This window comes from Otolemur garnettii, unplaced genomic scaffold (genome assembly GCF_000181295.1).
Source record: "Otolemur garnettii isolate 467f Iridium unplaced genomic scaffold, OtoGar3 scaffold00008, whole genome shotgun sequence".
NCBI lineage: Eukaryota > Metazoa > Chordata > Mammalia > Primates > Galagidae > Otolemur > Otolemur garnettii.
This window is the reverse complement of record NW_003852403.1, coordinates 214,226-225,442: the sequence shown is the minus strand read 5'-3', so window position 1 is coordinate 225,442 and position 11,217 is coordinate 214,226. Positions and strand designations below refer to the sequence as shown.

At 47.2% G+C, this 11,217-nt stretch overlaps 1 protein-coding gene across 1 annotated transcript in view; it reads right to left on the bottom strand.

The window, feature by feature from the left end:
- Positions 1-11,217, bottom strand: part of GRID1 (glutamate ionotropic receptor delta type subunit 1) — a 731,600-nt gene that overhangs the window by 568,160 nt on the left and 152,223 nt on the right. The window contains exon 3 of the mRNA XM_003783500.1: positions 10,044-10,328. Within this exon, the coding sequence (XP_003783548.1) occupies positions 10,044-10,328 (285 nt within the window). The remainder of the gene's footprint in view (positions 1-10,043; positions 10,329-11,217) is intronic.

The window sequence follows — 11,217 nt, the reverse complement described above, 5'->3', positions numbered from 1 at the left end:
CTGAAGCCCTCATGCTCCCAGCTGTCATTCAAAACCCACTGCCTCCCAGGACAGAGTTGGGGCTCTAGGCTTCAAGACTCCTGGGGCAGCCTGCTCAGCACTTAGCTCAATCGTACGTTGTCCTGGGCACCGAGAAGGAATAAGAAAAATGAGAACCGGTTGGGGTCCACAGGGAGTGCAATCGCTCTCAAATCTATCATTCCATTTCATTCCATTTCAGCCTCACAAGAACCCTCCGAGGTAGGTGTTTTTTATTATCCCCACTACCACAGTGGAAAAACACAGGATCAGAAGGAGTTGTCAGTGTACCCAGAAGCATGTCAGAAAAAGGCTGAGTCAGGAATGGAACCCAGTACCCCAGTAGAAGCCAAGTTTGCCTACCAAACCTCAGAGGCACCATTGCCATTACACTGTGATATAAACATGTAGTTCATGTTCACTCGTGCCAGGAAAGTGTGGCAAGCCCTTTCTTAAGGGCTGGGTAAATCTAAACTACCATCAAGCCCTGACCTCTGGTATATACAGGCTCGAGAGGAAGGTTTAGACAGAAACACTGCAGGCTAAACAAGCCAGTTCTCTGCTGGAAATGGCCTTCATGCGTCCTCCCACTCCATAGGAAGCACGTATTACTGCTGTAATTAGAAATCTCAAATAAAGAAACAAATGCTTCCCAGGAGACTAAATGGGCAATGAAACATCCAAAATATCAATTCATTCATCTACTCATCAAATATTTATTGAGCACTCACTAGGTTTTAGGTGTAGTTCTAAAGGCTGATGATCGGACATCATCCAGCAAAGCAAACAAAACTGCCTGTCCACATGGAACTCACATTCTAGTTGGGGAAAGATGGACACCAAAAACTGAATAAACCAGAATAAATTCAATGGAGAAAAAAGGAATAGGAGGTGCCAAGAAAAAATGGAATTCCATTTTTAAATGAGGTATTAAGGGAAGGCCTCCCGGGATGGATGGAATTGAAGTAAACCCCACAGGTTGGAAAGCAGCTTATCTGCAGGAAGAGCATCCCAGGCAGAGGGAACAGCCAGCATGACAGCTCTGAGGCAGGGCTGTGCCCAGCATGCTCATGGAACAGCATGGAGCTAAAGGGGAGGGAACGGGTCTAGGCAGGATCCCATTTGGACCAATGGTTCTTGCAGAAGTTTGGAGCTGTATCTCATCAATTCCTTTCCTGGAATTCTGGTATTTAACAACACAGCCTCTTCCCACGGTCCCTCTTGTATGTGGGGCCTAGGGAGAAAGGGTCTGGCAGAAGTGGGCTGTCAACAGGAGCCCAACCTCTGTCCTGCAAGGGCACCGCAGAAGAGGAAAGTGTTGATGGTCTCACCAGGACAGAGTTGGGGCTCTAAACCCAGCACCCCTCAGAACCCAGCTGCAGCCTCTCTTTCCTGTTTTTTGTCATCACCTACCTCCAGCGTCTCCTCACATCTCTGGAATCTGATGCAGAAGTGAAGGAACTTCAGCGTTAATGAACTTTAATCTTCCAGCAAACGCTACAATTAACGCACCCCAAAGTACAGTTACTTTGTAATTAGATTGAAGAACAAAATCCAAAACGCTCATCCTGGTAAAGTTATTGTCAAACTTCTTCCACTAGGTTTCTTAGCAATTAAACTCACTTGCTCATTTCATCTGGAAAAAGTATTTATTACTTCAATTTAAACTAACGCCATAATGACACAAAGTGGGTTATTAATGAGATTGGCCGCTACAGCAGTTCAATCATCTGGCCTGCTTTGCCAGGGGCTGGAGAAGAGGCGTTGTCAGCACAGAGCATTGATTAAAATAACATTGGTCCTAATAATTCTCTTTCTTCCAGGGGGTTTTACTTCAGGAAGACTCTGGGAGTGAGGTCCAATAGCTGATAGATATTTGCAATGAAAACCAGTCAGGCTGTCCGGGTTAGAAGGTATGGGGGGTCACTAGAGCTTCCTATGACTGTACAGTGATGACCCAAGGAGGCCCAGGCAGCTCAACCCCATCCACAGAGCATGGAATGCATCTGGAGGTGAAAGAGCGGAGTCCTGAGCTCTATCGGCTTCCCTAACCACCAAGACACAACCAAAACATTCTAGGCTGCAGAACAAGCGGGGACTGAGATTCATTAGGCCTTCTTTCAGAGGCCAAGAAAGAATGGGCCACTCCTGGGCACAGGCCCTATGCAGCAAGTCTTACTGAGCACTTAGCATGTGCCAGGCCCTGGACTAGGCTCTTTGCATATATTAATTCATTTAATCCACACATTGACCATATTGGGCAGAGATGATTATCTCATCCCTGTTTTATAAATGTAGAGAATGTTGCAGAGAGAGGTTGAGTGATTTGCCCCATGTCACACAGCTATGGAGGCAGGGCTGTGATTAAGTCCAAGAAGACTGTTCCAGACTTCCTGCCCCTAACTACTAAGCTCAGTGTGGAGGAGGAAACAGCCATGCACCACAGTCTACCAAGCCTGCCTAGTGCCTTCGCCCCCCTCTCTGAGGAAAGAATGCTAGTTCCTGCCACTCCTGGTCCACAAACATGGTCCGCTGTGCTCGTAAGGACCACTTATCATAGGTCAGGTGCTCATGCCAAGAGCTTTACCCTTACAGCTCAGAACTTAGCCTCCCAGTTCTGTAGATGAAGAAGCTGAAGCTCAGAGAAGTCACCATGGGCAGTAAGAAGGAGGGAGAGAGCGGCAGCAATCCACACTTAACCTTTTTATTCACTTGCTTATTTTTTGCACTTGATACAAAACGTAAAAGGTATGAGAAATTATGCAGTGAAAAATACAACTCCCATCCCTATCCCCAGCCACTAGATTTGCCTCCCTGAAACGCGATTCCTTCGCAGTGGCTGTGTGTGTCCTCTCAGATCTACATGCATTTCTATAAGCTTGTGTTTGCACACAGCAATACCCCGCATCACGGTTCACACTTCGCTCTTGTCAGCAAACAGTAGCACGCTGTGAGATTATTGCCTCTTAGTACATAAAGAACTATAATTTTCTATTAATGTACATATCATAATACGTACATAACCAATTTGTTAAAGATGGACATTTAGGTTATTGTCAGTTTCTGCTGTTAATAGCAACACTGCAGTAAATCTTTAAGGTATCTTGAGAAGAGACTTTACCCATGGGATGTTTGCTGCCCATAGTTTTGCTGCAAGACTACAAGCACAGCTGCGAACCCAGGCTTTGGGGATCAGACCTGACCAGCACCCCACTCAACAGCCAAAAGACCCAAAGAAAATCCCTTTACTTCCCTGAGCCTCCGTTTCCTCCTCTGTAAAGCAGGGATGGTTCAGACACACTGCACAGAGTTGCTGTTGGGATGACGTGAGCCCGGGCAGCTAACGCTTTTGAGGCACCCAGCAGGGAATGAGGGCCAGGGAGATGAGAGCTGCTACTCACTGGCATGAAGCCTGGATCATCTGGGAAGTTCAGGCCCTGCTTCTGCCTTGGCCTCTGGGCCTGTGGATGTCCTCTGACGATCATGGCTCAGGTCTGTGTGTTTCTTCTCTTGTGTTTGCAGCCAATGAGTCTGGACAGGAGGTGGTAAAAGGACCAGAGCCTTCTGGAACTGAAGACCTCATCTCCTTTGTCTGCCTTCAGATCTCTGGATGGAGTATGGAGAATGGGACCCAGGGGCACCACCAAGGTATGGCTCTCAAGGATTCTGAGCTTGTCCATGAAGCCTGTAAAGCAGTGGTTCTCAACCTTCCTAATGCCACGGCCCTTTAATACAGTTCCTATGGTTGCAACCCACAAGTTGAGAACCGTTGCTCTAAAGCCTGCTCTGAACCATCTTTCTGGCCTCATCCCCAGCCACTTTCCACAATTAAGCCCTATGATCTTTCTCCTCTCCTTTGCCCTGAGTCCTTCCCTCTGGGAAGACAGAAGCAAGCTCTTCCCTCTGCTTGGAACACTCTCCCCACCCACCCCCAGTGCCCTCTGATTGGCTAACTTCATCTTATTCTTTACATATCTACTTAAACATCACCTCCTCCGGGAAGCTCTCCCTAACCACCCTGACACAGGCTGTACTGAATTAGCATGAGCCTTGTTCAGTTACCACCAAGAACAAGATGGGCCCCAGGACCATGACAGATCCCAGCAGTGTCAGGGTAGAAGAAAGGTCAGGCCACAGCTGCAGGGACAGGTAGGCTCACAGCAGGGCCCAGGCACAGCCAGGGCCTAGCTGTAGATACCTAGCCAGGTGGATGACATCTGCTCTCCATGCAGAGAGGGAGGTTTTAGTAGGAAAATATCTTTATGACATTTGAGTAGGGAAGGACTTCTTAAATAAGAGAAGCAAAAGAGCTAACTATAAAACAGATGAGTACATCTGACAACCATACAATAAGGAACTTCTGTTCATTAAGACAAGCAATTAGCTCAAAGAAGATATTTGCCACACTTAACTTCCAAGAGGAAAGGCCCGATTTTAAAATGGGGAAAAAAATAACTACAAACAGGTGTTTGATAGAAGAGGAAACAAAAACAGTCCATAAAGGTATGAAAAGATGCTCAACTTCATCTATCATTGAGAAAATGTAAATTAAAATCAGAGTAAGATCACATTTTATACTAGAAACTTAAAAGTAAAAGCAATGCAAATGCTGGTGAGGTCGGACGACTTAGAGAACTCTCATGTACTGCAGATGGGAGTGTAAATGTAAGAATGCTTTGAAAAATAATTTGGTCTACCCTAGTAAAGTAAAATGCACATCGACCCAAGAATCCAGCAATTCTGTTCCTCAGAACAGAGCCTCAAAAATGCTTGCACACAAACACCAATAAACAAATATGAGGATGTTCTTATCTGCACTAATTGCACTAGCAAAAACCTGGAAATAGCCCAAATGTCCATTGACAATAATGGGAATAAATAAGTCATGATATAGTAGACAGCAGTAAAAATGGTTAACACACCCACCCACACCTTAAGAACTTCAGACTGAGTAAGAAAAGGCAATCACAGAAGAAGACAGAAGTGTTATTCCCCATATATAAGATTCGCAAACAAACCAACTAAGCAGTGTGCATTTTAGGGTTCGTGCTTGTGTGATGTAAGTGCCAAGCAAAGTGAGGGAGCGCACACAGACAGTGGTTGCACCCCTTGCCAGGGAAGACATAACCGGGGTGAAGCCCACAAGCACCCTTGATATTTTTCAAATTGATGGTGGGTTCATGAGCATTCACTTTAATATTACAGGCTGCCCCTAAGTTACAAATATCTAACTTACGTACAAGTGGCACTTAAGAACAGAGGCTATTATAATAAATCCCTGAGTTATAAACATCCAACTGAATACGACTCACACTTACAAAGGAGGCTATTACAGGTAATAAGTAAATGGACCTGTTCCAATTTATATACAAATCCAACTTAAGAATAAGCCTACAGAACCTATCTCATTGGTAATGTGGGGACAGCTTATATTCTCTTTATTGGACATATGCATTGTGGCTGTGTATAACTTTCAATTTTTTTTAAGTAATTTTAAAACCAAAACAAATAGTAGTTACTCATGCAGAGCCCTGACACTTTGTTTCTGCAGAGTCCTGGCTCCTAACCCATTCGAGGTCTGTGAGCTGGCCCAGAGGCCAAGAGGGGACCACTGTATACCCTGGAGATACGGGAGGGAAGAGCTCCCACGTCCTGTCTTCCAATCTTGACATTGGCCAGGCTGCTTGAGCCGCTAGTGTCTTTCCTTAAAATGAGCGTCCAGCAAAATACTTGACAAATGGAAGGAACTCAGTGAATATCTGTTGAATACATGAGTCGAAGATATCTAAGATCCCATCATAATTACAACCTCATCCAAATTTATGCACTAGAGGGAAACTGTGGCTATAGCTCCTAGCAACATCCCCCCAACACAGGCATGAATATCCCAGCATTTGAAGTGGCAAATAGAAAGTTCTCTGTTCTGTTCGATCCAAACTTTTGGTATTTGAATGTTACAAATTCTCTCTCCCAAATGTCAGCTTCTCTTTCATTTCCTTTTGCTGTCACAACAAGCATACAAGTATTTTCAATGGAACTTTACCAAATGGCACATTTCACACTTTGTAAACCATACACATACTAACTCCTCTCTCACCCCTCTGCCAAATTCTGTCTCTGATCTCCAACTCCTGACCCGAATGCCCAGTGCTCAGGCTCCACTGGGATGGGGTGGGAGGGGTGTGCAGACACTCTTGTGTTTAAAGGGAAGCTGATGGACAAATGAAGAAGACTCAGGCTCTGCCCTGCAAAGGTGGAAACACACATACAACATTCACTAAAGTGACTGACTGCACCAGCCTAGGGTGTGCCAAGTCCCTTTCAAACCTCCCCTCCCTCCTTCTCAGCATCAAGAGAGAAAAGCTGGAGCCTGGCAAGCCCCAAATTACAGAAATAAGAAGATGCCTCAACCACATACATGGGTCTCAAAGTCAAACAGAACTTCTCTCAGCCTCATTTTCCTCATCTGCAAAACACAGCAATAACCCCTACCTTGGAGTGCTAGCATGGCTAGAAGGAAATAACACACGCAGATACTTATAGATCAGCATCAGAAAGAGTTGACTATGTCCCTGAACCACTTCTGTTTGACTTTGGAAGAATGAAACAGTCCTTACACTCAATTTGCTTTTTAATTGGGCTCATCTGCAGCTATTGCTGCAGTGAGTGGGGCGGAGGAGGGGCCCTGAGGAGTTCTGGAAGCACAGTTTGTCTTGGCTATATGGGCAATGTAAATCCACCCATGAGTGGCACTCAGGCTACAGCCAGCCGAGCTGAAAGAGTGGCCACACCTTCATACTGAGGGCTAGATGTGCAGCCTCAAACAGCATGCAGACTGCAACTGCCTTGGATCACCTAACACAAGGTATGGTGGAAAATGGGCTATGCATGAGGGGAAAAGCCAGGATGAGCCGTGGGCATTGGAGCAACTAAAGTTTTATAGAGACTGTTTGGGGGCAGAAACCTAGCCTCAAATGTTGTTGAATCAGGAGGCCAATGACCAAGGCAAGCGAAGGCAGGAGGTTCTGCACAATTCCAATAAAAGCTTTCTGGCCTCCGAAGAGCCTAAAGCCAGTGGTTCAGCACCCTGGACAGCGCTGTGGGCGCACAGGCTCTGAGTTCTCTGTGTCAGCTCCAAGGTGCTCCACTCACCTCTGCCTTCCAGGCCAGAATTCACAAACCAGCAGATCTTTGACAGCTCCTGCTTATGCCATGGAAGCCTCATGGGGTGATCGTGGTGCCTGCTCTTGCTAAGCCTCAGAATCCTTCCCATACCGCCCTAAGGAAGCCTCCCTAACACCTACAGTGATCCACCAGATGAAAGCTGTTGGTCACCCTGTGTCCTTATGGAATTACTGATAAAAAAAAAAAAAGAAGAAAAGAAAGAAAGAAAGAAAAGAAAAAAAAGCAGTCCAGTTAGAAACTAACTTCAACCCCACCAGAAGTAGCAAAAGTGCCTATGTCAGAAAGAGGGCACATCTTTTGGTACGAATGGAGGTTTCTGAGTAGGAGAGAGAAGGGTGGCAGGGGAGTGTACCTGCAGGATGAAATGTCTGGTTCCTACCCCCATCACTCTGACTCAAATGTCAGACTACCCGGTACTCTTGTCTTTCTCCCCATTTCTCCTTTGTCTTGTGCAAAAAATGTTTGAACTCCAAGTCATCCTTGTCCATTTACGACTTGTCCATTGTGACTATTTCTTGAGGGACCACTTTGGGCATCAGAGAAAGAGCTCACCACTCGACAAGGGAGCCCAGTATTCATCAAGGAGCAGCCCTGGTGAGTGTCAGGACAAGTCAAGAGCAGGTTGAGGGCAGAAGTGCGTCTGAGAGAGGGTGGTACCAGCTCTGTAGGACAGGTGGGGTCCAGGGATGTCTTTGTTTAAGAAATTCCTTCTTCTTGTGTTTTTTGTTTGTATTTGTTTTTAAGACAAGAGTCTTACTCTGTCACCCTGGGCAGAGTACTGTGGCATCATAGGTCACAGCAACTTCAAACTCCTGGGTTCAACAGACCCTCTTGCCTCTGCCTACAGGTGCCTTTCACAATACCTGGCTAGTTTTTCTGTTTTTAGTAGAGACAGGATCTCGCTCTTGCTCAGGCTAGTCTCAAACTTCTGAGTTTAGGTGATCTGCCCACCTCAGCCTCCTAGATGTGAGCCACCACACCCAGCCAAGGAATTGCTCCTGGAGTGGAGTGGGGGTAAGGAGTGCAATAAGAAAACACAGGGTTTGGGCCAATGTCACCAGACCTCATTCATCTGCAAGAATCACAAAAGCCCAGATGGGGTGAGCAAAATGGAGAGCTGAGTATCTACCCTCCCAGCAGCCAAGGCTCCCATCAAGGCCCCTTCCCAGGCCCTAGGGAGAACTGTGTCTGAGGCCACAGCAGAAAGGGAGCAGAGCAGTGGCACCCAAGAGAAGAGAGTGGAGGAGGGCCTGGGTACCCACCCCTCCCACAGGGTCCAGCCTCAGAACAGACTAGACTTTGGAGTTAGGCCTCCATCCCAGAGGATTCTTAGGGGAAGGCCAGCCCCCTAAGAGAAGCCTGTGGGCGCCCCAGGGATGTTACAAGATCTCCAACTTCTCCCCCAGGAGCCAGAGACCAAGCAGAGGTGGAAGGATGGGAGGGAGGCCCCAGGTCCTGGATAGTGTCCAGTTTCAGGTTCCCAGAGCCTCAGACCATCCTTGTCCCCATCAGCACCTCATCTTTATTTCCGCACTGTGACTGTTTGCTCTTTCAATTCTTTCTGGAAGACTCCAAACAGCATATTTGCTCAAGAGCTGAGGACAACATTCCAGTCTTAGAGCAGCAGAGTATTTAGGCAAATGCAAACATATGCTGATTTCTTTTCTTAGTTACATTCTTGGCAAAAGAATTATTTCACCAAGAGATAAAACAGGGCTTTCAAAGGTCCCTTTCCATCCTGGCCCTGCCCACGGGGCTGCCAACCCTCAGAGTATCCTGTACCGTTTAACACGTGAGGGGGGCTGCTCAGGGGGAGTGCAGGGTCCTTGTAAGAGAGCTGCTTACATCCTGACTGTTAATCCCAGGAGTCTACACATATGATGACACTACACAAGAGCAAATCCACACCGCTGGTGCATGGGAACAGGAGAAATACAGGCAAGGCCATGGGCTGTGTCAACCTCAAACCTGGTTATGACCCTGCACTGTGGTTGTACAAAATGTTACCATCAGGAAAGCTGGATATGCCGGAATCTCTCTATACTGTTTCTTATAATTGAATGGGAATCTTGGTTTTCTCAAAATGTTTCTTTAAAAAAATGTTTTAATACAATAACTAAGAAAATGCCGTGAAGGCTATGTTAACCAGTTTGATGAAAACATTTCAAATTGTATATAAAACCAGCACATTGTACCCCACGATTGCATTAATGTACACAGCTATGATTTAGTAAAAATAAATAAATTCTTTTTAAAAACCACAAAACATGAACACCATTTTAATCTCAGGACTAGGTCTGTTTTAACAGAGCAGCCTTAAGAAAACCTGAAGCCATTTCTCCAAAGCCTATTTTTGAGGTTTACTAACAAGTAAATTTATGATTATCTTCTTATGAGGTTTTCAAAACAGCCCTACCCTGTGTCCCCAGATCCTCCCTTCCCTGACCTTTGCCCCAGTCTGAGATCCCAAATCCAAGGGCAGATGTGACCAGAGGGCAGGACAACTGTCCAGTGTGAAGGAGGCCTCTAGGAGGACCCTGCTGGCTGGCCTCCACCACTGCCGGCACACGCCCTTCAGATCTCTCACAGCAGTTTATTAATATTTTATCGAAACCTCTAAGATGATTCAAACTTCAGCTGTCATGATAAGGTGTAGTTGCTAGGCAACTTTAGTGCCTATCTGTGGATCTGTCTCCCCGCTCTCCCCCCATTCCAGAAGCTCAAGTTGGGCCCTATCATGCCGAGGCCCACTCAGTTCAGATCCCTGCTGCCCCCCATTGCTCTGGCCACTCTTGGGCCTCCTGGGCCGTCCCTGCACCTCTGCCCGCCCACCCACTCACCGTACTCGCTGTCGTAGAACATGACGAACTTCTGCCAGCGGAGCTCTGTCACCAGCCTGAGCATGACGTCGTTCAGGCGGACGGGTGGTCTTGAGGCCAGTGTGTAGGCCTCACCATCGGGGCTGGGGTTCAGGTGGCAGGCGGTGCGCGGTGACCCCCCTGGGTTGCGCTGGACAAAGAGGTGGGGGATGTGCATGGCATCTGTGAGGGACTGCAGAGCGTTGGCGGATGCACAGCCGGTGGATGTGACCAAGGCCAAAATCCCCTGGGTCATGAGGTCACAGGCTAGAAGAGAGGGGAGAGAGAGAGAGATGGGTCAGAATCAAGTGATGCTGCGCCAGCCCCCATTTGCACGGCCCATGCCTCAAAGCTCATGCTGGTGCCACCTGAACCCCCCAGACAAGCTACCCCCCTTCAGGGACCAAGAACCCATTCTAGACAAGGCCAACTCAACTGCTCTCATGGGCACAGTCTCAGTGATACCTTTGGTGAGAATGCCAGCTAGACATTGTGTGCCCATTTAACAGATGACAAAATGGAAATCAGAAGGGCCAAAATCACAAGCCCTACCTAGGCTACTCAAAGAGGGCTGACAGAATAGGGATCCATCCCAAATCAGCCTGACCCACCCAACAGAACTGTGAAATTAGCAATCCTGTTTCCACCTGGGACTGTGGAGCCCTTTGGCAGCCAAAAATTCATGGTGTTGGTCTGCGTATCCCCACAGCTCGACAAGGGCAGAGACCATACCACATGCTCTGCCATAGTTGGCTGAATTGAGCTGACTGGAAATGAAAGGGCTGAATGACGTCAGAAAGTCAGGGAGACACCTACCCCAGAGGACACGGGTTGTAAGCAAAAAAAAAAAAGAAGAAGAAGAAACCTTAGGTCTTCTGGCCAAGTCCACTTGACTCGTATTATAAAAATTCTGGGTCAAACCCCAGATAAAGCAGTTGCTTCAGAAGCCCAGGATTATTCACAAGGCACTAGACAATAACAAAGGAGGCTGCTCCCACGGCTTGAGCAGTTACCAGGGTGCGGAGGAGGAACACGACAAAGGCGCCACAGCCGTGTCTACGGTCGACACGCTCAGGGCCTCATCTTTGGAAGTCCTCCCATAGCCACAAGGGGCATCTCTTTTAAGCCACATGCCCACACTTTCTTGGGGCATCAG